The sequence below is a fragment of the Ipomoea nil genome, unplaced genomic scaffold, assembly GCF_001879475.1.
Source record: "Ipomoea nil cultivar Tokyo-kokei standard unplaced genomic scaffold, Asagao_1.1 scaffold3084, whole genome shotgun sequence".
Lineage (NCBI taxonomy): Eukaryota > Viridiplantae > Streptophyta > Magnoliopsida > Solanales > Convolvulaceae > Ipomoea > Ipomoea nil.
Genome location: NW_017619512.1, coordinates 1,329,949 through 1,353,471, shown reverse-complemented (window position 1 = coordinate 1,353,471; position 23,523 = coordinate 1,329,949). Strand labels below are relative to the sequence as shown.

The 23,523-nt window shown below is 35.2% G+C and overlaps 1 protein-coding gene and 1 long non-coding RNA gene across 3 annotated transcripts; one reads left to right on the top strand and one right to left on the bottom strand.

The window, feature by feature from the left end:
- Positions 1 to 378: 378 nt before the first annotated feature.
- Positions 379 to 9,008, top strand: LOC109166052 (5'-nucleotidase SurE-like). Of its 2 annotated transcripts, none has more exons than XM_019314940.1 (10): positions 379 to 613; positions 2,055 to 2,149; positions 2,446 to 2,510; positions 2,882 to 2,925; positions 3,316 to 3,393; positions 4,086 to 4,239; positions 6,534 to 6,710; positions 7,369 to 7,428; positions 7,518 to 7,628; positions 8,722 to 9,008. In XM_019314940.1, exons 1-9 carry the CDS (start codon positions 468 to 470, stop codon positions 7,623 to 7,625), a joined length of 927 nt encoding a protein of 308 aa, XP_019170485.1. In that variant the 5' UTR covers positions 379 to 467; the 3' UTR covers positions 7,626 to 7,628; positions 8,722 to 9,008. The 2 variants fall into 2 exon arrangements, with proteins under 2 accessions (XP_019170485.1, XP_019170486.1); XM_019314941.1 differs by having other exon boundaries at positions 381 to 613; positions 7,518 to 7,595.
- An 11,202-nt stretch (positions 9,009 to 20,210) lies between these two features.
- Positions 20,211 to 21,127, bottom strand: LOC109166041. Its single transcript, XR_002051604.1, has 2 exons — positions 20,880 to 21,127; positions 20,211 to 20,471 (listed from the first exon to the last, which is right to left on the bottom strand). It is a non-coding gene; the product is annotated as an uncharacterized LOC109166041 (long non-coding RNA).
- Between the last annotated feature and the right edge of the window lie 2,396 nt (positions 21,128 to 23,523).

Here is a 23,523-nt window from a genome sequence, read left to right as displayed (position 1 = left end):
AATGGAGTTGAGGTAATAGACTATTACTAGAAATACTATTCCTGGTAATAGACATTGTTACCAAATATTGTTACCCAGCCTATTCCGTGAACCAAACGGACCATAACGGAAAATGAGGTTATTTAAAAGAATAGTTAATAATAATTAAAGGTAAGATAGAGAAATTATCTAAAAATATTTAATCAGAAATAGTATGAACCATTTGTTTGAAAATAATTACACAATATTTTTTAGTTTTCGTTAATGACTTAACTTTATTGGCTCTTAATAATTAAATTTGTATAGATATAGATTTGTAAATATTTTATTGCATATCATTTTCTATCCTTTTCTGGCCTCTATAAATTTCTCTTTTCTGTACGATTGAAGAAGCACTTAGATAGTTATATACGGCTAGCAAACATTACTCCACGGAGCATAATTTTGCATACTTCGTACTTATATTTTGCATTCGTCAATCGTCGGCGATGGAGAATAAAGTGATAGCCTCCGCTGATCGGCCTACTGTGATGGTAACGAACGACGACGGAATCGATGCTCCTGGCTTGAGAGCTCTCGTTCGTGTCCTTATATCCACCAATCGCTTCAATGTCCTTGTTTGCGCTCCTGACTCGTACATACTCTCTCTGTCTGTATACGTGTGTTCTATGATTGTGAGTCAGAGTGGCATACAATTTTGAAACTGGAAAATTTTTACTGTGATTCCGTGCTGAATTTTGTAGGGGAGTACGAGTTTTGCTTTGATATTAGTTTCCGTTGTTGTTTTTTACTTTACTTTTTAATTTTTTTTTAATACTAATCTTTGTTGATGTGCTGATGCTTCAGTTCTGTTTGCCAATTGTACGGAATTAGTGAAATTAATAGTTAAAATGCTTAAAAGAATGAAATTAGTGAAACTGAGATATGAAGAATCGTAATATTACACTCGTTTTTATAGTGACTTTTTTTTCACAGAAGAATAGAAATTAATTGATTCTTTGTGATTTGAGTTAATACCAGGTCTTCGAGTCTATTGGTTTTGCCATGTTTAATCCTAAACTTTCAATAAACTTTCAAATTGACCATTTGTGGTCCTTCGATTTTCAAATTTAACCATTCGTGATCCAAGTTAACCACCCATGGTTCTTTAAGTTTTGAAATTTAATCCGTCGTGGTCCTTTTGAAAGGACCATGGTTCGTTAAAATTTAATAGTTGAAGGATCATGGGTGATTAACTTGGACTACAAATGGTTAAATTTGAAAGTCGAAGGACCACAGATGGTCAATTTGAAAGTTTAGGATTAAACGTGGCTACTCAGAGGACCGTATTAACTCTTTTTTATATAAACTTTTTTTTTGGTTTTTGTTTTTGTAATTCTGTTAGATTATTGATACTATATACGGAGTATTAAACAATTTGCTTTCTATATTTCAACTTCTGTGAGAGTCATCATAAGCCATCGGAGTATTAAACAATTTGCTTTCTATATTTCAACTTCTGTGAGAGTAATCATAAGCCATCATCATATGTTTTACAAAATGGAAGCTATATCTTTTTATTCATTTCTTAAGTTTTTCTAGAAGTTGGTTACATCTATTGGTGTTAAGTTAGTGCAAGTTCTTATTTTCTAAACGATCTTTTCACATTTTCATATTGGTGTTGTAGGTGAATCTGGTTAAGGACTTATATGCCACTTCTGGAAAATTAAAAAAGGAATTGTGAATGAAAATGTACACATAGAAAGATGCTTTGTATTCTTTATGCAGTTCCTCTAAGAATTATGATAATACGTCCATAGAGAAAAGGATGAAGCTTTTAATTTTAAGAAAAGATGGATGTGTGCCATGTGTCTAAATGCTTCTCTGCAGTGACATAGAGTGCATGCCTTTTAGTGACTTGTTTGCCTTACCTTAAGTGTTTTCCTATTCTGGATACTGGATAAAGTGAATTTTGAACCTTTACAGAGCAGCAGATTATGATAACGTCATAACGTGTGACTCCCTTTTTTGTTATACCAAGGATCTTTTCAATGGAACATGTTTCTATGATTGTACTTGTTTTGCTATTTTCTCAGGGAAAAGTCAGCTGTTAGTAATAGCATTACATGGCGTAATGCTCTCCCTGTTAAACGAGTGGATATTAGTGGTGCAACAGCCTTTGCGGTTGGTGGTTAGTGCAAATCTCCGTAAATCACTTGATTTCTTTTCCTTTCTAATTATAATATTATATACACAGAAACCATACGATCATTTATATTATATTGCGTACTTTAGTATAGCATTCTGTCCTTTGTTTAAAAGGAAAAGTTTTCATGTGTGATGGACACTCAAGAAATGCTAAACACTGACTTTCAGTTTTGGAGTTGCATAACAACCTTTGCTGCGAATATATTCTAAATTTCATGGTGTAACATTGTCTAGACCCCTACCTTTTATTTATTTTATTTTTTAATTTTAATATTACAGGAACTCCAGCTGATTGCACTTCCTTGGGAATCTCTAAAGCTCTCTTCTCTTCAGTTCCTGATCTGGTATTTATTTCACCAGGAGCATTTATTCTCCAAAACCTGATCTGCCTTTTTGGTTTTATAAGAATGGAAAATCATATTAATTTTCTTGTAGAACTACTATTTCCCTTTCTTTTGGATCTTTTTCTCCTTAATGTTGACGCATCTTGAAGTCAAAGAGTTCTATGCATTAATCCACTATGTGTGTGTGTGTGTGGTTTTTTTTTTTTTTTGGTTTGTTTTTTATTCCAGTTCACTGTTTAGGGTGACATTTTATCTCTTATTATATTTCTTTTGTGCTGACCTTGTTTTGTTTTTAAGTTTGTGTGGCTCTAGAGCATTGCCTATACCTTTCTTACATTTTATGAACTTATTGCAATTTTTTATGATTTCAGGTTATCAGTGGTATTAATATGGGCAGCAATTGTGGCTATCACATGTTAGTATTGTTCATTTCATCCAATGTATAAATCCTCAATGATGAGGTGTCCCATTACTACATGCTTGTTCCAAATTTCATGGTTTCACTGACTATTGCCTGTTGGACATAGTAGTTAGTGTGAATTGTAATTTTGAACATATTCTCATTTTTAAGTATTCATTTGTCATTGCTTTCCACTGTATTTGTGTAGCCTAAGGGCCACCACGCATCCATGCATTATGCTTGTTGGTTACAGTAGATCCCTTATCATGAGGAGACTCAATATGTTTTTCTTGGTGTCTAAAATGATATTTCAGTGATAGTAAGCACAATTTCCATCTAACATAGAGGGTTATTACTCCCATTTCTTGATTATTGATTTGTTTTCTTCATTATTTTGAAATGCAGTGTATACTCAGGGACAGTTGCTGGTGCCCGAGAGGCTTTCTTCAACAACATTCCTTCTGTTTCTTTATCATATGACTGGTTCGCACAATGCACATTCATTTAGCTGAAACTTATCTTCACTCATGCCAATAAGTGTGAATTCAATGATGCATGATTCTGTTTGTGTGCATATGTGTAACATTTAATTGGGTAAAAGCAGCAGAACAAATTAAACTGCCTTCATGTTCCTAGAGCTTATGAGAACTCTGTTAATGAATATCATACTATACAATCAACTTTAGATGTTCTTTGCTAAGTCTCATTCAGACTTCTTCTTGATAATTAGGACAGTTTTGTTCATATATTGCATTAGTAAGTATTGCAAAGATACTGTTTTCCTGCTGGTCAAACATTGGAAGGTTTTGTCTTGCCATATTGTGATAGGAATCCCTACCTTCAGAGAGATTTTGTTACGTTATCTGTTATCTAACTACAATAGCTCAGCTTATCAAAATAACAACTAACAACAACAACAACATATGGTATAATGTCAAAATGAACTTCCATTGATTATAAATTAGCTTTGGAACTGTTCTATGAATATTTTCCTCCATGCTGATAATTTTCATTTACTATGTCCCACATTATTTTCCATAAATGCAATTAAACAAAAAATTCAGCATATTTGTTCATTTCTTCATTTATCTTCTTTTCCCAAATACTGCCTACTAAACCACTGAGCTAAGCCCATGCGGACCATTTCTTCATTTATTTGTTTATATTGCTGATAGGGTTGGTGGAAAGGGCAATGTTGATGACTTCACACTAGCTGCCGAAGCTTGCATACCCATCATTAGTGCAATAGTGGCTGAAATCAAGAGTAAAACTTATCCAGTAAATTGTTTTCTGAATGTAGATGTTCCAACAGATGTTCTCAATCACAAGGTAAGTTGGAGATGTGATTATAATCCTTGTTGCTTTTTAGATGTGAAATTGCTATAATAATGGATAGAGATATTGTCAAATGTAGGAACCGTTTCTGCTCCTGCTAGAACTTTCCATCTGACTGCATTTTTTTTTTTCCAAAGTCACTAGTCAAATGACCATATGGTCATTTAACAAAATACTACAGTAAAAAACAACTAAATAAAGCAACTGAAAAAACCAAAAGTAAAAGAAACTGTTTGAAAAATGTAACTTTAGATATTAGGTCTATTCATGAGTATCGGAGAAAGAAACCGACTTTGCCATCATTTGCCTCTCCAGGCCAAGCAATGGAGGTTCATATTTTTATCATTTCCTCAATCTGCAATAAATAAAAAGCAATTACATCTTGACCCTAGTTTGAAAGAATCATTTGTATTGATCTCGCCTGTGTTCAAATTCAAATATTACAAGTATAGGCTTCTTTGTGAGTATGATTACTATAAGCCATGGTGTACATAGCAGTGTACTGCATGTCATATTAATCATGATTATAGATAATGAGCGTTACAAATGGGAAAACTTTCTGCTTGAGTAGTTGAGTCCAAGAATTACTTCTTCATATCTATTTCCTAATCACATTATTCACACATGTATATTGTGATATTAACAGTAAATGAATAGAATGCTCATGTATCTATAATCGAATACATTAAAAATTGTGGATGTTCACATAAGTAAAATTTAGCATGAGTTTTGAATAGGCTTTCAAATGATTTTTTATGATATCTTTGTATAAATAGTTGTTTATATGATGTCTAATTGAAATTCAAACGTAAGTGTTGATACTCATATAGGTACATAATAATATTCAGATAGATATATGTTGATATTCATATGCACTAAGTAAAATATTTGCATAGCTGCATCTAGAACTTAATGTAGTTGCTTATATAAGAATATTCATGCTAATACACACAGGGACGGAGCCAAAGGGTGGGGGGGGGCAGCTGCCCCCCTTCACCCCACCCCCACCCCATATATAGTCTTTGTATGTATATATGTATATATAGTACAAGTTTTAGTGTTAGTATAAAAAAATTATAAAATATAAACAAGGAGTGTGTTAGATTAGGTGGTAGAGCATATATTTGGCAATAGTGAGGTCAAGGGTTCAAATCTTGGCATCACTCATTCCCCTATGACTTCAACACAGTCACTTACACACACTCAGAGATATATATAAAGTTACAACAACTATATTTCTTAGGTAATTTATTTATTTTTAAATTATCTCTTTTGTTTTAAGATATATATAAAGTTACAACTATATTTCTTAGGTAATTTATTTATTTATTTTTAAATTATCTCTTTTGTTTTAAGATATATATAAAGTTACAACTATATTTCTTAGGTAATTTATTTATTTATTTTTAAATTATCTCTTTTTAAATTATCTCTTTTGTTTTAATGTTTCGCCTTTACAACTATATTTCTTAGGTAATTTATTTATTTTTAAATTATCTCTTTTGTTTTAAGATATATATAAAGTTACAACTATATTTCTTAGGTAATTTATTTATTTATTTTTAAATTATCTCTTTTGTTTTAATGTTTCGCCTTTACTGGAAAAATTTTCTGAATCCGTCTGTACTGTTTCGCCCCCCCCCCCCCCCCCCCCGCCCCCCTCTCAACCGAATTTTTGGCTGTCCCTGAATACACATTATGCTGACATGCACCCAAGTAAAATATCTATGTAACTACACTCCGTATTCAAAATAATTGCTGATGTTTAATTAACTATATAGAATATTCATGCAAAAGTGTGGTGATGTTCACACTCACTATGTAGAAGGAAAGAATGCCAGAAAAAATGACATGGCATGGTACGAAGCTGCTGCTTACCAAAAGGTTTTTCAATGTGTATTTAGTTTACCAAGTCTTTGCAGGGAGCCAGGGATTGTCACTTTCTAAATGAGCTTCTTGAGTTTGTGGTAGTTTTTATTATCACTTATCCACTGGCAGGATTGTCTATCCATTCAGCAGATTGCTATATCTTTGTGAGAATCATTTGTTGAAATCTTTGAAATCCCATGAGACAACCTCTGTAGTCTTTAGCTTATTGTATAACGAAATCAAAATATGACGTTTGCCAAAATGTTCATGATGGCCCATTCAGCAGATTGCTATATCTTTGTGAGAATCATTAGTTGAAATCTTCGAAATCACATGAGGCAACCTCTGCAGTCTTTAGCTTATTGTATAACGAAATCTAAATATGACGCTTGCCAAAATGTTCATGATGGCCCTTTTAGGGTTATCGGCTTACCAAGCAAGGCAAAAGTTTTGTCAAAACGGGATGGGTGGAAGTTGCTCCTGGAACACAAGGTAGGAAAATGCTATCCACCATGACTATGGAGCAGAATTCATCAGAAACTGTAGAACCAAGTGATTTGAGCACTCAACGTGAACATCTTTTATTCAAGAGAGAAGTGAGATTCCTTTTCCTCTATTGCTTGTGGTTCATTCATTGAAGCTCTCAATCATTTTGTTTTGCTTTGTTTTTGTTTTATGTTTTTTTTTTTTAAAAAAAAAATTAAATACATTTTGTTTTTATGATATTTCTGACATTCTCTTTTCTAAGAAATGCTTTATTACTGATGCACATAGCTAATTATCCTGTCTTTTTTGTAAGTCTGAATTTGGTGGGGATAACAGGTTAATGACCTAAATACTTGAGTATATTATTCTAGAAAGTAGATGAGATCAGATCAAACTTGTTTTTCAAAGCTGGTGTGTGGTTTAAATTAATATAACCTAGAAATTGATGCATAAAGTGAGATTTATTATAGACTATGACATGAATTTTGTGGGAGATGAGAAGTGTTGGAGAAATGTCAAGGGGATACGGACAAAGGATTTTGATCCTTTCAGATTCCTCTAATTTTTATGTTATATTTTCCTTCTTTAGCTATACTCATAACCTTCATCATCAAGATGATTTATGTAGTCTGTCTTTAGTACTTTGGGTTACTGGATCTAGTTAAATTTCAAGGGGGAAAAGTGAGGATAGAATTGACTGTGCCTTTTGAACATCACTTCTTCTCGTGGAGGCTAATTTTTTATACTTATAATTCTGTTGATCTTCAGGTCAGGGCGGCACAAGTTGACAATGGTGATACAGACTATTATTATCTTCAAGAAGGATATGTATGTAATACATGTTTATGTGATAGTGTGGTACAAGTTATTTGGCGAGGGAGTTTTTATGTTAACATCTAACTCATCTTTTATTACAGATAACTGTTACTCCCCTTGGCGCTTTATCTAATGCTGATGCAGATGGCGTGGAATTCTTCAAAGAATGGTTGGCAAGTGTGAGTGAACAAATTTCTTCTAAACTTTAATATGTAAGTTACTTTGAGTAGGGAAGCAATTTATCAATAAGAAGAAAAAGAAAAAAGAAAAAAAGGAAAATCTACTTAATTAGGATTCTTTTTGCTTGAGGATTATATCATCATATTAATTCTGTTTAATTAAAATATTTTTTTCTTGTTTGCGAATGATTTCTATTAGAGCTATGCTTTTCTTGAGGAGCTCGAATTTTTTTGCATGTACAAAAGTTGACCTGAAATTGGAAATAATGTTTCATCTTTACATGCATGTTTGGGTTAATAAAATGCATTCTCACACCTGAACTTAAGAGAGTAATTTACAAACCACGGAACTTTAGAACTTTTGTTCTCAATCTCTACTAAAAGTTATTTTAAAGACTATATTTCTATCTCTACATGAATACATGCGAAATACATCAAACCATGCTTTCGTACATTTGTAGTTTTGTACGCAACTTGCGCCATCTAACCCATCCAGCATCTCTGTTATTTGTCTTCCAATATATATGGTAGTTTGTCTTTTGTGTTTCTAATTCCAGAACATAATGAATCACACTAATTTGACCTTAATTAGAGGGTGCGAACACAGATATCTTGTGGGTTGATAATGTTATCTATCCAACAAATAGTCAAGCATGACAAAGATATTTCTCAAAGAATGTCAAAAAGGATGTGAAATTATAAAACAAGTTAAGAGGATCATAGGCCTACCCTTGATGTTGGTGGTTTTCTAACAGATTTAGTTTCAGCCACTATCCTCTCATTAGGATAACTTTTTAGAATTACTCGTCCCTGCACGAACTCCTGATACTTGTAGAGTTGTAGGCTTGTAGCATCATCTATTTTACATAGTTTAATCATTTAATTTGCTGCATCCTTCTTAATTCTCCGTATGAGACATAATTGTAATTTTGTTCTTCATGATTTTATTTTCTTATGTTATGTGATTTAAACCTTGTTTTGTATCTTGGATAGGATTATTCTTTGTGTTGTGCTTACCCTTTCCTTTCTCCACTTCTAGCACAATCTAGTGTTCTCTTGTGATTTGATATCCCAACTTTGTGGAGACAAGATAAGATGGTTGACCTTGCGCTTCAATCTCTTTCAGGTTAAGAGCTCCCCCAACTAGATATATGGCAGTTAAAGCCACATACTATGTGCCCAGAACTGGAATAAATACATTGAGTGCCACTTCATATGTGGTATCATTCTTTACTTAGTTATCAAAAGCATGTTTTGTAATGACCTTAGTGTTTTAGTTGGAAGGAACATAAAAACATAAATTGCGTGTATTTGAGGATATTTATTAGTTGTGTGGTTTCTATCGCGTTCTGCGCTTGTTAACAATACCATATCATGCTATATTTGAGGGTATATATGTTTGGTGTTATGGCAGCTATCTCGTTCGTAGGGAAGTGTTAGTTGGGGAGGTTGGAATCTGAACATTAGAATAAATAAGGTGTTGAAATGTTTGTGTATACTTATGTGATTACAGGAGTCTATTACTTGGGTGGGCAAATGTCTCTAGTAAGTTGTTGCCGCCTTGCCTGCTTGCGATTTACCCATGTTGCATATCTTTTTTGTTTTTATTTTTATTTTTTTATTTGGGTGACGAGGGAAGCCCATAGTCATTATCTAGGGGTGTGTAGGTTATCCATAGCTGACTAATTCAAACTAAAATGGCCAATTGGTCGCTTTTATTGAGAGTCGAACTTGAAATCTTGTGGTTATCGTATCTTTCTTTTTCATTTAATACTTGGGTAGCCTCACAAGTGCAAATTATATCGTGAACGAGGGTTCACTGTGCATTGTGGACTTTGGTCCGAAATGACATCGTTTTAATTAAATCAATTTTTTTTTCTTTGGTTAACACTCACATTTGCATTAAGTACATAGGTACATAATATGTTTATTATAAGTATATAAACATAAATTAATAAGTACATAATAGGTTAACTATAAATGTATTATGTCAAGTAATTTTAATCTTATTTTGACTTTATAATATGTAAATGTAGGTGAATAAACATAAACTTAGAGGTTCATAAACTGAGTATATAAACAACTTATGAAGTTAATGTATTGAGTTTATGAACATGTAGGCATTTCGTTTATGTAGTTTTTACACTTAGGGTGTGTTTGGTTCGCACATAGGAATTGGAATCGGAATAGGTATCAAATACTTGGTAATGGTAATGGGTTTTGGTGAAAGTATTTAACATGTTTGGTAGTAGGGTGGAATGAGAATGGTTACTAATAGTAGTGCTTGAGAATGAATAAAGGAATGAAACCCTTATTGTATTTGGGTATGGATTTTTCAATTGATAGGGTATTCGAAACCCATAGTAGTATTCTAAAAACCTATAAACCAAACAACAACAATCACTTTCATACCCATTCCTATGGACAAAACCCACCAACCAAACACACCCTTATTGTTTTAGTTGGAAGGAAGATAAATATAAAAACATAAATTGCGTGTATTTGAGGATATTTATTAGTTGTATGGTTTCTGTCGCGTTCTGCGATTGTTAACAATGCCATATCATGCTATATTTGAGGGTATATATGTTTGGTGTTATGGCAGCTATCGCGTTCGTAGGGAAGTGTTGCCGCCTTGCCTGCTTGCGATTTACCCATGTTGCATATCTTTTTTGTTTTTATTTTTTTTATTTGGGTGACGATGGAAGCAACAGTCATTATTCAGGGATGTGTAGGTTACACATAGTTAACTAATTCAAACTAAAAAGATTTATTGGTCACTCCTGTTGTCGAACTTGAAATATTGTAGTTATTATATGGGAAAATGACATTTTTTCCCCCTGTGTTGTTTACATATAGCATATTTCCCCCCTGTGTTGTTTATGTAACCACTTTATTCCCCTTAATTGTTTTTGAAGTGGCTATTTTTTCCCCTCTCCGTTAAATAAGTGTTAGGGCTGTTAAATATAAGGGTAAAAATGACATTTCACTTCTTATTATTATTATTATTATTATTATTATTATTATTATTATTATTATTATTATTATTATTATTATTATTATTATTATGTGCTTAAATCATATTTTGTTTTTTTTTTTTTTATGATAGTGCTTATTTTCTCTGTCTCATCTTACTTATCTTATTTATAATTTATTAATTAATTTAACTCTTTTTTAGTTACTTCTTTAATTTTTTAAATTGTTAAATTATTTTTTTTGTGTTTAATAATATTTTTAATAATTTAAAAATAAAAAATTTAAATTATACGGAGTATTAATTTAAAGAAATGTTAACATAGTTTATTATATTTTAATAATAATAATAATAAGTGAAATGTCATTTTTACCCTTATATTTAACAACCCTAACACTTATTTAATGGAGAGGGGAGAAAATAGCCACTTCAAAAACAATTGAGGGGGATAAAGTGGTTACATAAACAACACGGGGGGGAAATATACTATATGTAAACAACACAGGGGGAAAAAGTGCCATTTTCCCTTATTATATTTTCTTTTTCCATTTAATACTTGAGTAGCTTAACAAGTGCGAATTATATCATGAACAATGGTTCATTGTGCATTGTGGACTTTGGTCCAGAATGACATCGTTTTCTTTAAATCGACTTTTTTTTTTTTTTGTTAACACTCACATTTGCATTAGGTGCATAGGTAGATAATATGTTTACTATAAGTATACAAACATAAATTAATAAGTACATAATAGGTTAACTATAAATGTATTATGTCGAGTAAATTTAATCTTGTTTTGACTTTATAATATGTAAATGTAGGTAAATAACATAAACTTAGAGGTTCATAAATTGAGGAGAAAATTTCAATTTTGGTCACACGATTATAGGGGTTTTGTTAATTTTAGTACTTCATTTTTAAAAGTGTCAATTTAGTACCTTGAGTATGTAATTTTTGTCAATTTTGGTCACTATGGCCAACTTGCTGGCCAAATTTGGTCGAAAATATTTAATCTAACATTTAGTCTAAAATCTGAGGGGCAAAGTAGTCTTTTCTATCCTTTCTTCTAATTGGTGTTGACCGAATTAAGTTGTTGACCCGGTACAGAATGACCATTTTAGCAATCCAGAGGCAAGATGGTGCCATAGAAGCGGTCTTTAGCAACCTTCTGTAGGTCGTCTTCGACCATAATTTACCAATAGGTTCGGTCGCTGCGGTCAATTGTATAAGAAGTGGGGTTTAAGCTATGGATGGGTGGTTTTTCGAGGTTTTTGACATCTCAGAGAGAAAGAGAAAAGAGAAAAGAGAGGGAGAGACGGAGAGAACAACGAAGCCATGGTTGCGTACGCCAATTATTATTATTATTATTATTATTATTATTATTATTATTATTATTATTTGGTTTTGATGAAGGTGGAGGGAAGAAGCAAACATCATGGGTTGAAGAATTTCTTGCGTGATCGATGAGAATTCTGAATTTTTGTGTTTCCTATATTAGATTTCTGGGCTCGAAAATTTTCGGCGAGTCTCCAATCTTGAATTATCGGCGGTGAATTGTGTTAAAGTTTTGACTTTCATGGGTTTTGAGTTGGATAGAATTAGGAGAAAGGGTAGAAAAGACCATTTTGCCCCTTAGATTTTAGACTAAATGTTGGATTAAATTTTTTCGGTCAAATTTGGCCGGCAATTTGGCCGGAGTGATCAAAATTTACAAAAATTACATACTCAAGGTACTGAATTGACACTTTTGAAAGTTAGGTGCTGAAATTACCAAAACCCCTATAGTCGTGTGACCAAAATTGAAATTTTCTCTAAATTGAGTATATAAACAACTTATGAAGTTAATGTATTGAGTTTATGAACATGTAGCATTTCGTTTATGTAGTTTTTACACTTAAATGCAGTTATGAATAAGTGTTTGACATGTAATTATGATTATGGTATAGTTTTAAGAGGTATTTGGTTGAAAATTAAGAAGTTTTAAACATGAGCTTAAGGTATATATTGATTTTATGAATTAGGAAAAAGTGTCGAATAGGTCACTGATGAATTTTCACACATTGTTTAATTAAATCATCGAAACAAAAGTGTGCAAATAGACCATAATTGTGTAAATAGTATTTTTTACATGTTATTTTTAAGTTTCCTTTATGATGTCTTAATGTTAAATTAAATATAAAAAATTATTTTAATTATTATTTTTAAAATTACAATTAAAATAATAAGAGATGGAAGAATTAATTATTCTCTATCCGGTATGATGCCCATCTTCTGGTACGAAAGGAGTGGACAACTCAATAAAGGAAACATGTATACCCCAAGCCCTCCAAGTTCTTAAAGAAATGCATTGAGGCCATTGACTCGGAGTTTTATGGATGAGAATATATTTTTTGTGTATTGATCAAGAGCAGCGGATAAAAAGTATATAAAAACATGAAATAGAGATCTAGTCTAATACTACTAATATAATAGAGATCTAGTCTAATACTACTAGTAGAGTCCTAATACTCCCCCTCAAGCACAAGGTTGGTCAGTCAAAACATTAAGCTTGCAACAGAGTAAATTAAAACGCACAGATGAAAGAGACTTAGTAAAAATATCCGCTATATGATCTTTGGTAGAAATAAAATTGACTTGTAATTCCTTCTTTGCGACTTTATCACGAACAAAGTGGTAGTCGATCTCAATGTGCTTGGTGCGAGCATGAAACACTGGATTAGCACACAGATAAGTAGCTCCCAGATTATCACACCAGAGTTTGGGCACAGAAGGTGGTGCAAACCCGATTTCCTTCATCAGAGAGACGAGCCAAGTAACCTCTGCAGAGACATCAGTCAGTCCTTTGTATTCAGCCTCAGTTGATGAACGAGCCACAGTACGCTGTTTTCGACAAACCCATGAGACAAGATTGGTCCCCAAAAACACAGCAAAACCACTAGTAGATTTGTGATCATCAGGATTGCCAGCCCAATCTGAATCAGAATATGCATGAATATCCAGAGAAGGAGAAGAAGTAATCTTAAGACCAAGATGTAGTGTCCCATTTACATACCATAACACCCTCTTGAGAGCCACCCAATCCGCAGTAGAGGGAGAGTGCATGTGCTGACACAAACGATTGACTGCATAGGAAAGACCAGGCTGAGTTACCGTAAGATATTGCAAAGCACATGCAAAGCTGCGATACTGAGTTAGATCAGCGTATGGTACCACGGCATCAGTCTCGGCCTTCGTGGTTGAAACCGAAGTGGCCACGGGCTTGCAATCAACCATACCTGCTCGTTTTAGAATATCCTTCATGTACCGTTGTTGAGACAGAAGCATGCCATCAGACAACGGAACTGTCTCAATACCCAGAAAAAACGAGGGCACACCCATATCACGAACTTTAAACTCAAGAGCCAACTTGTCAATAAGAGCAGTCACATGAGCCGAATCAGAACCCATAACCAAAATATCATCCACATAAACCAGAAAATATAGACGAGTATTGTCATGTGAATATATAAATAAAGAGACATCCGTCTTGGAAAGTGAGAAATCAACAGAAACCAGAAAATCATGCAAACGAGTGAACCAAACATAGGGAGCTTGCTTAAGCCCATATAAAGAACGTTGAAGGAGACAAACGTGCCCGGGCATCGTTTTGTCTTCATAGCCAGGGGGCTGGCGCATATAAACCGTCTCAGCGAGATTGCCATTTAGGAAAGAATTGTGTATGTCCAACTGTCGAATAGTCCATCCACGAGAAATAGCTAAGGATAAAAGAAGACGTACCGTAGTCGGTTTAACCACGGTACTAAAGGTCTCAAAGAAATCCTCACCAGCAACCTGATTGAATCCCTTGGCAACCAAACGAGCCTTGTAACGCTCAATCGAACCATCAGCTTTCCTCTTAGTTCTAAACACCCACTTACATCCAACTACATTCATACCTGATTTAAAAGGAACAAGCCGCCATGTATTGTTGTGCACCAAGGCATTAAATTTCAAATCCATTGCATCCCGACATTCGAGAAATTTGACCGCTTAAGTAAAACATGTAGGCTCAATAGTGACGTCAGTAGATAGAGAAACATGGCCTTGTGGTCCCGAGCTCCGCGTATTCATCGTATGAGACCGAACGGGCGAGGGCGCAGGACGGGATCGACCACGGGGTCGGCCCCTCGGCCAAGCAGGTGGCTGGTTCGTGACTGTCCGCTCGAACTCGGTCACGGACGGCTCGGCAGAAACGGGCTGCTGGCGGTGTGGCTCGGGTCTGGTTATGGGCACGGCATGAGGGTCAAAGGCTGAGACAGCACTCGGCTCACCAGGAAGCACAACCGGCGCAACACTCCATGGCTCCGGGCGTGGTGCGGGTGCATGCGAACCAACAAAAGCAACAAAAGGAAAGACAGTCTCATCGAATTGCACATGACGACAGATTAAAACCTTGTTAGTGTTAGTGTCTAAACAACGATAACCACGAAAAGACGGAGGATACCATAGAAAGACACAAGGAGACGACCGAAACTGCAGTTTGTTGCGATTATAGGGCCGCAGATTAGGAAAACGCAGACACCCAAAAACCTGTAAGTATGAGTAAGAGGGCGGAGACCGATGCAAGAGGTAGTGAGGAGACTTATCATACAAGACACAAGTGGACATTTTATTGATAAGATACACAGCAGTTTCAAAGGCATAATCCCATAAACGAGACGGAACAGAGGATTGGGCCATTAGCGCCAATCCCGTTTCGACAACATGGCGATGCTTGCGTTCTACTCTGCCGTTTTGTTCATGAGTATACGCACAGGACTGCCTGTGACGAATACCCAATGACGCGAGAGTCGAACCAAGCTTTTTGTATTCTCCCCCTAACTCAAACTGAAAAGACAGAATTTTACGAGAGAATGAACATTCAACAAGTGACCGAAACTTATCAAATATCGCATATAAATCAGACTTAGCTCGCATAGGATAATACCACACGTAACGAGTGTAATCATCCATAAATAATACAAAATATTTAAAGTCATTTGCAGAAAGTATCGGCGCAGGGCCCCAAATATCTGAATATATTAATTCTAAAGGATGCGAACTAGTACATTCAACACGCGATAAAGGAAAACGAGACGACTTGCCTAATTGACAAGAGGAACAAATATTGGGCAGATCACTGGAATTAAACGAACTAAGACTAGAAGAGGCTAAAACTTGACGCAGGACCCGAGAGTGTGGATGCCCAAGCCGCATATGCCAAACGAAAGAGGACCGTGCAGCAACGAAAGCAGCGGGAGCCGGACGCGAGGCAGGCAAGGCATATAAACCCCCGAACGCATGCCCCTTAAAAATAGTGTTCCTGGTTTGAATGTCCTTCACAAAGAAACACGAAGGGTGAAACTAAAAAAAGACATTATTTTCTTTAGCAAAACGCTGAATAGATAATAACAAAGAAGATAAACCAGGAACATGCAAGACATCAGACATACGAAACAACCTAGAATTAATGGCTAATGAAGTAGAACCAACAGTAACAATAGGCAAACCTGTACCATTGCCGACCCGAAGTGTCTCCGGACCATCATATGTAGTAAAGGACGTCAATAAGGTGGGATCATGGGTAGCATAACTTGTGGCACCAGTCGGGGAACCACTAATGAGAGTTGTCCATAGAACCATCAACAACAGAAACGACAACATTCGCCTGAGGATCTGGATCAGGAGTGAAACGACGCCAACACGCCGTAGCTATATGCCTTTGCTTGTTGCAAATCTGACACCAAGGGCCTGAGTTGGACCGCCCCCGGCCACGACCTCGGTTTTGCGGACTGCCACCGCGGCCGCCGTGACCCCCACGGCTTACGGCCAAGGTCGCCGGTGCACCGATAGCCGCGCCGTCATCCGAACAGATCCACTCCTGCGAAACAAGAAAATCCGCAACCTCCGGGAGGGGAACGGGAGCACCACGGGCTAGGGTTGCCACCAACGGTCGAAACTCCGGGCGCAAACCCCACGAAACACGTACAAATTCTGATCATCCAACTCAACGTGACGACCAGTGAGAGCCAGTTCATTAATCAACATCTGAGCGCGACCAAGGTAATCAGATATGGAGGAGTCTCCTTGGCGGAGCCCTTGTAGTTCGCCGAGCAGCTAGAGAGCGCGAGAGCGAGTGGAGGATCCTAGGGTTTGTTCGATCACCTGCCAAAGCTGCCGAGAAGTACCCTTGCCGACGGCGAAACGAAGGGTCTCCTCGGACAAGGAAGAGATGAGCATGGAGAGGATGTCTTTGTCTTGCCGACGCCATGCGAGCTGTCGCGTCGGGAGATCGGAAGTCACCGCCGGAGCGCTGTCCGCGGTCGACGCTAGCGCCGGTGACTCCGTTGGAAAGGGCGTAAAACCATCAACAAACCCTAGAAGCCCTTGGCCTTCAAGAAACGGAAGCATCTGAGTCCGCCAGAACAAATAGTTCCGGGAGGTTAACTTTAAGGAAACGAAGTGGTGAGCCGATGAAAGGCTACCACTCGCAGGCACCGAAGGAATCTCGGTAACGGTCCGTTCAGAGGAACCAAGAATAGAGCCGTCATTAACACCGACGTTTTCCATAGGAGAAAACCTAGCTGATACCAGATGAGAATATATTTTCTGTGTATTGATCAAGAGCATCGGATACAAAGTATATAAAGACATGAAATAGAGATCTAGTCTAATACTACTAATATAATAGAGATAAAGTCTAATACTGCTAGTAGAGTCCTAATACTATGAGTACTTGATTTTTTGGTCTCTACTCTCTAGAGAGTTATGTTGTCGCTAATTTAGAGGACCAGAGCTATTTCAAAGGCGAGTGACTCGAGAGGTTGCCCTTACTAGTTTAGCATGTATGCACAATAGTTGACTTCCAGTCACACTTTTGTATTTATAGGCCTGGAAAACATTTTTTATGAGTGCACGACCCAAGCTATCATCACGACTCCCTAATCAAGGATTACCATGAGAATCCTCATAGCGAATGTTTTTTTCACAATTTTTGAAGTGCCACTAGAAAAAAGAGAGGAAGGCAAGGGAAAAAAAGAAGAAGAAAAAAAGGTTTGACAACATATAAATAAAATGAAAAACAAGTGACAAACGCACTGTGTAAGTGCATGCTATGCACACGTCTACTGAGCACGACTTTTGCGCTTCATGTGTAAAGTTATGACTTTGTTAGCCCTTTTCTCTCACCTGGTGGGTCTCAATAAAAACATCATTTGCAAGACAAAAAATCACTAAAAAACCAATCTCTATATTTGTTAAAAATCAATCCTTTAATTTGTTAGGGAAATTCTATTTACACCACCTATTTAGTAGGTCAAATAGCCTTATAGGTGGTGTAAATGCAAATTTACTATTTACACCACCAGCATTAAATATGGTCAAAGATTATTATTTGTTTTTTAATTTTTTTTAAATTAAAAATATTAAAATTAAAAAAAAAAAAACCCCGTCACCTTCTCCGGTGAGAAGGCAACTTAGTGGGTTGTTTTTAAAAAAAAAAAAAGAAGGAAACCATCACCTTCTCCGGTGAGAAGGCAACCCAGGGGTCGCTTTCTCACCGGAGAAGGCGACCCATGTAGCCTTCTCCGATGAGAAGGCACCGGAGAAGGCGGGATTTTTTTTTTTAAAATTTTGTATTAATTAACTATTATTTAAACCTAATAAATGTGATTTAATTAAGGTGGTACAAATAACATTTTGACCACTCATTAGACTATTTGCACCACCTATGTATTTATTATAAATTTTTAACTTTTTATATTTTCAATGTACTTTTTACTCCATTTTAATTAAATGGGATGCAAATAGCAACACCCATTTGTTATTGTTGAATGAAAAGTGCACTAGGTAGATTATTGGCAATAAAAAAAGACGGGGGCCAATAAAGAGCCGTTATATGCAGCCTCCCTAGCAATCATACTGGCAACGACCTCCAATTCAACACTAGAGAGCTACGACTTTATTCTCTTGAAGAGGCTTCTCGACAATCGTGAGATTTTTGACTTTATACTATTTATTCCCTTTCAATTTCCATGTATACCAAATATTGGAATTGAAATTCCCAGTAATTCTATTCCTATAAACCAAACACTGGAATTTGAATTCCACTTTATTCACAATAATTCATCCCCCATAGAATTGCAATTCCTTTCCCACGTAATTCTCCATCTCTAACCAAACGCTCTGTAAAAGTTATTGAATCATTTGCTTCCTTTGAACTTTTCATAGATTTTTTTTTTTCAAGTTTCTAATATCCTTACCATATGCAAACAAATATTATTATGTCACTGCTATGGTTTGTTTGAACTTTCCATACAATGTTTTTATTCTTTTTAAAAATTATTTTCAATATGTCCTTATCGCATGCATACAAAAAGTTATGTCACTGCAACTAAATTATACTTAGATAGGACACAAGTAATAATGGAGAACACATGAAAGAACGCTAAAAAAATATATTTATTTCTAATCTCTAGCAGCTTCTTCTCTTCTAGTTGAACTATCACCTTTCTTCTCTGATAAATAATAAGTAATTAGACAATTTTTAGTTTTTTTTTTTTTACACATTTCTTGCTATAAAGAGGACAAAGAACCAACCCCTCTAGGTTAGATTCAATTACTTTCTGATTTCAAGTAATCACATTCCTCATTGATCAAAACATTTCCAAGTCAAAGCATTCAGATTACATGAATTTTTTCCCCATATTTTCATGGCTAATTATAACAAACAGTGTGACAGTAGAAACAAGTGAAAAATGGAGATGCCAATCATATTAGGCCGGGGCAACTCTTCTATTCTATTATCTATTCAAGAAGGGCCAAATCTATCATATTTCTCATACTATATATAAATTGAATTAATTTTATTTTTGGTCTTGAATTTATAAGTAGTATAGTGGTCCATTTTTATTTTCAAAACATCTTTATTTGATCATAGTAATATTGTGACATGACCATTTTTATCATCTATTAACAAAACAGTTTAAATGCCATTACATACAAAGACATTTTGGTCATCAATTATGAATTTTTTCAAAAAAAAAAATAAAAAAAAAATATAACGGGCCAACACACTTTGTGTTAAAAAGATTGAAAATTTCTTGTATTTAACGGCATTTCAACGATTTTGTTGATGGATGACAAACAATGATAATACCACAATAATACTATAACCAAAGAGAATGTTCGGATAAAAAGAGACTAAAATTGAATTGTCACTTATAAATTTAGAACAAAAAATGAAATTAATTATAAATACGGTGATATGGCCGTTTTGTGGATGAAGAGCAGGGCCGTATTTTAAGTTTTGGTGGCCCTGTTCTAGTAAATAAATGTGGCCCTACCAAAATCATAATTTTTAAAACTAATACATGCAAGTTTCGAACCTTTGACCTCCAAGTTAAAATACAATAAATACACATTCTTACCATCTCTTCATGAAACCTTTAAAGTTTAATTGAAAACTTTTTAATTTTTATTTTTAAACTAGCTAGGTAAAAATTAAATATTGAACCTCTAAAATTTGGGGCCCCTCTAAAATTGGGGGCCCTGTGCGGTAGCCCAGCTTGCACAGCCTAAAATCCGGCCTGATGAAGAGGAAGATTATGACTACAAGTTACAATAATTGAAAAAAGTAAGGTGTTACTCCGTATAATTTAAGAGGATTCCTATGGTGGCCGGCCTCACTCAATGCAGATTGAAACTCAGGAAATAAGTAAAAGGTTGAAACTTGTAGAAATTACAATCACATATTTACATGGTGATGATGAAATATTTAAGCCTCATCTGGATGGTTGGTGCGACTCCACCAGTATGGACCAAAGCACATGAACATCTTCGTATGGACAGGACTTGACATCCTCATATAGGATATATATCCCTCTTCCTGCACAAGAGGATGACAATATAATGATATGATGTCAAGTAACAAATTAGATTTGTTGAGTTTGTCTCATATAAGGAACTAATATGAATTTGTCTAAATAAGAGTGCAGCTGATTGAATGGTACAAGGATAGATGCCTATCATCACAATTAATAAAAGAATATATATATATATATATATATATATATATAGTTACACTTCCCTGACCGTAAACACATTATCAAAGTACATTACTTTTCACATTCTGTCATTATTATTGTTGCTTGTTCTTGTAAATCTCAACAAAATTGTATCAGGTGTTTGTGGGTGTGAAAGAGTAAAAGAGTGAAAGAGAGGAGTGCTTGGCTAATATGAGTACTTAAATTGGCTTCTAGGACATACATAGAATGGAAGGGATTGAATTACTTACTCTTATTATGAGGTGAGTGCAGATGGATCCAAAGCTTGTTTAATGGAGAGAGGAGAGAATGCAGCCACCCCATATGGAGAATTGAAGCAGTCGGTGTAGCTCATGTTGGGTGAGAAGAGAAATAAGAGAGAGAGAGAGAGAGAGAGAGAGCTTGCTTAGATAGTGGTGAAGTTTAGGTCACAGCCCTCAAAAAACATATGTTTCCCTTGCAGCAAAGTCATGCGATTTCACCTTTTATCTTGGTATAATGTCTCCATTATAGCTTTTATACTTGTAGCAGAAGCTAGAAGGAGCCACTTTACCAATCTGTGGCCTGCACTTCTCATACTTCCAAGAACCTTCCAACACGCGCACAAATATAACCTGTTGGGCTGTTGGTGATCAATAAGTCGATATATAAAATGGAATTTAATTTAGAAAATTAATTTCAACTAAAATTTTGGTACCAAACCAAAATAATAAGAGATTTAATTTATATATATATATATATATATATATATATATATATAAACTCTCACCAAACTTTGCATGAAACCAAGAAATATTTATATAAAATAAAATATATAAATAACAAGAAGAGGATTTTTTCAACCCTGAGGTTAAAACCCAACGAGAAGAAAGAGAAATCCGAGTCGTATGTACTCACACTCTCCCCTTAAAATCGAATCGCTACCTTCCAAGGGTGTTAGGAGCGTTATAACGTTAGTCTCCCATGATAAAACAGATTACGACTTTAGTATTTGAACACTCAAACATAAAGTCTCAAACACTAAAGTCCGGCGAACTAAAACCAAGATCAAGCACTCCGTACAATTTACGAAAATGTTGGTAGAGATTTTTCTTGTAAGAAAAGAGTTGAAAGAGGAAGGAAGAAAACTTCATTTTTTAGAGTTCAAAATCAACAACTTAAACACCTGCCACCAACAAGGCTATTTGTAGAAGATGATGGATTTAATAGCATTAAATCATGACATTAACAACTGAAATAAATTCAGTTTCGTAATTGTTAGCAATATTATTATTATTATTATTGTTATTATATCTTTATTTAGTATTGTAATAGGTTAGTATTCTATGACTACCCTATTAGATAGGATTACTTTACGTTAGTTGTTTAGCTTTTAGAATTGTAACTCCTATCTTATTGGTTTTGAACTGAAATCACTTATCTCATTTGATATCAGATAAGCCTAGGTAGATTCTCTCTCCTTTGCATCCCACCACAACCGCCGATCCCACACCCTCTCTCCCTTACTCAAACGCCGGGTAACCACCTCTCCCAGCCATGTCTACCAACTCGTCCGAGTGGACTGTCACGGCCGGCACCGGTACACCTCCGGCCACCACCCAAAATCCTTTGTCCGGTGCGCACCATTACGTTTCAATAAAACTTACGTACCTGGTGAGCTGTCGTAGGCTCCCAAATTAAAACCTTACAAACGTAGTAGCGGGAGTAAGGATCGATCCCACGAGGAGTAACTAGTTTAATGTATGTGTTCAAATTAAAGTAAGGGGGGGGGGGGGGGGGGGTTTGGTATGAAGATGATAATCAAAGAAAATAAACGAATAAAGCAATGAAAACAATATATTGAAAGCACCTATAATAGAAAATCTTGGTTAGTAAAGATCCACCACCGGAATTTAACACTGATCATTGATTCAAAAGGTAATTAGTATGCAATTGAATATTTGTCGTGAAATTATTTCATTTCTGTTTTCCCTTAGTTGTAGGTAAATAAAGCACAAGCGGTTTAATTACCCCTAACTACTAAATAACCTAAGACAAGCGCTATAGATTTAATTTAATAGCAGCAATAGGAACTAGGAAAACCAACAAACTAAATAACACAAGCACAAGCGGTTGCATTTAATTTAGGAAAATATTCTTCCTGAAATCAATTATCACTAAGCCGTCAATAATTAACCTCAGTTGCTACTGAATATTAGAATAATTTGTAGCACAACATTATCTAATATAGCAAATAATTATATCAAATAACTTAGAAGAATATTTAATACCCAAATGCATAAAAATTATATAATAAAATAAATAAATAATCTTACAGCATAATCAATTTCGGGGCTTCAATTCACTAAACCAAGCTAAAGAAATTAGCCACGAATGGACATTGACAACAACTTTAAAGAATAATCGAAAGGAAAAATGAATTAAAGAATGAACGTTTTAGAATAGAAATCTTCCACTATTTATACACTTTCCAAAATAAACCTAAACTATTTCCTACCACTCAATTTCCTACTTTCACGCATTTGAAGATGTCTACAGCCACATGCCATTACCTCTTGTTGCTAGAGCCGTCGAAACGGTCTCGCGGGGCGGGACGGGCCAAAAAAACACCAAAGCCCGTCCTCGTAGCGGGACGGGCTAAAAAGCCCACCTCTAAGCGGGCTTAAAATGCGGCCGGCCCGCCCCGCCAATCAATTTTTTCACTGTGTTATTATTATTATTATTATTTTTAAATCAATGTACAATATCCTTAAAAAAAATCACTGTAAAGACGTACAGTACACTAACACAGTAACACAGTAACACTACCTAGTATTGTTTTCCTATAAATCTATAATCTTGTAAGTTATAACACACTAACACTATTACACAAACCAAAATAACATGTATTAAATA

Excerpts from the sequence above, each read along its gene's own strand:
- LOC109166052 (XM_019314940.1), top strand. The coding sequence starts at position 468 with ATGGAGAATAAAGTGATAGCCTCCGCTGATCGGCCTACTGTGATGGTA. Across the intron at positions 614-2,054 it reads CTTGTTTGCGCTCCTGACTC|GGAAAAGTCAGCTGTTAGTA; the intron begins GTACATACTCTC and ends CTATTTTCTCAG. Across the intron at positions 2,511-2,881 it reads TCTCTTCAGTTCCTGATCTG|GTTATCAGTGGTATTAATAT; the intron begins GTATTTATTTCA and ends TTATGATTTCAG.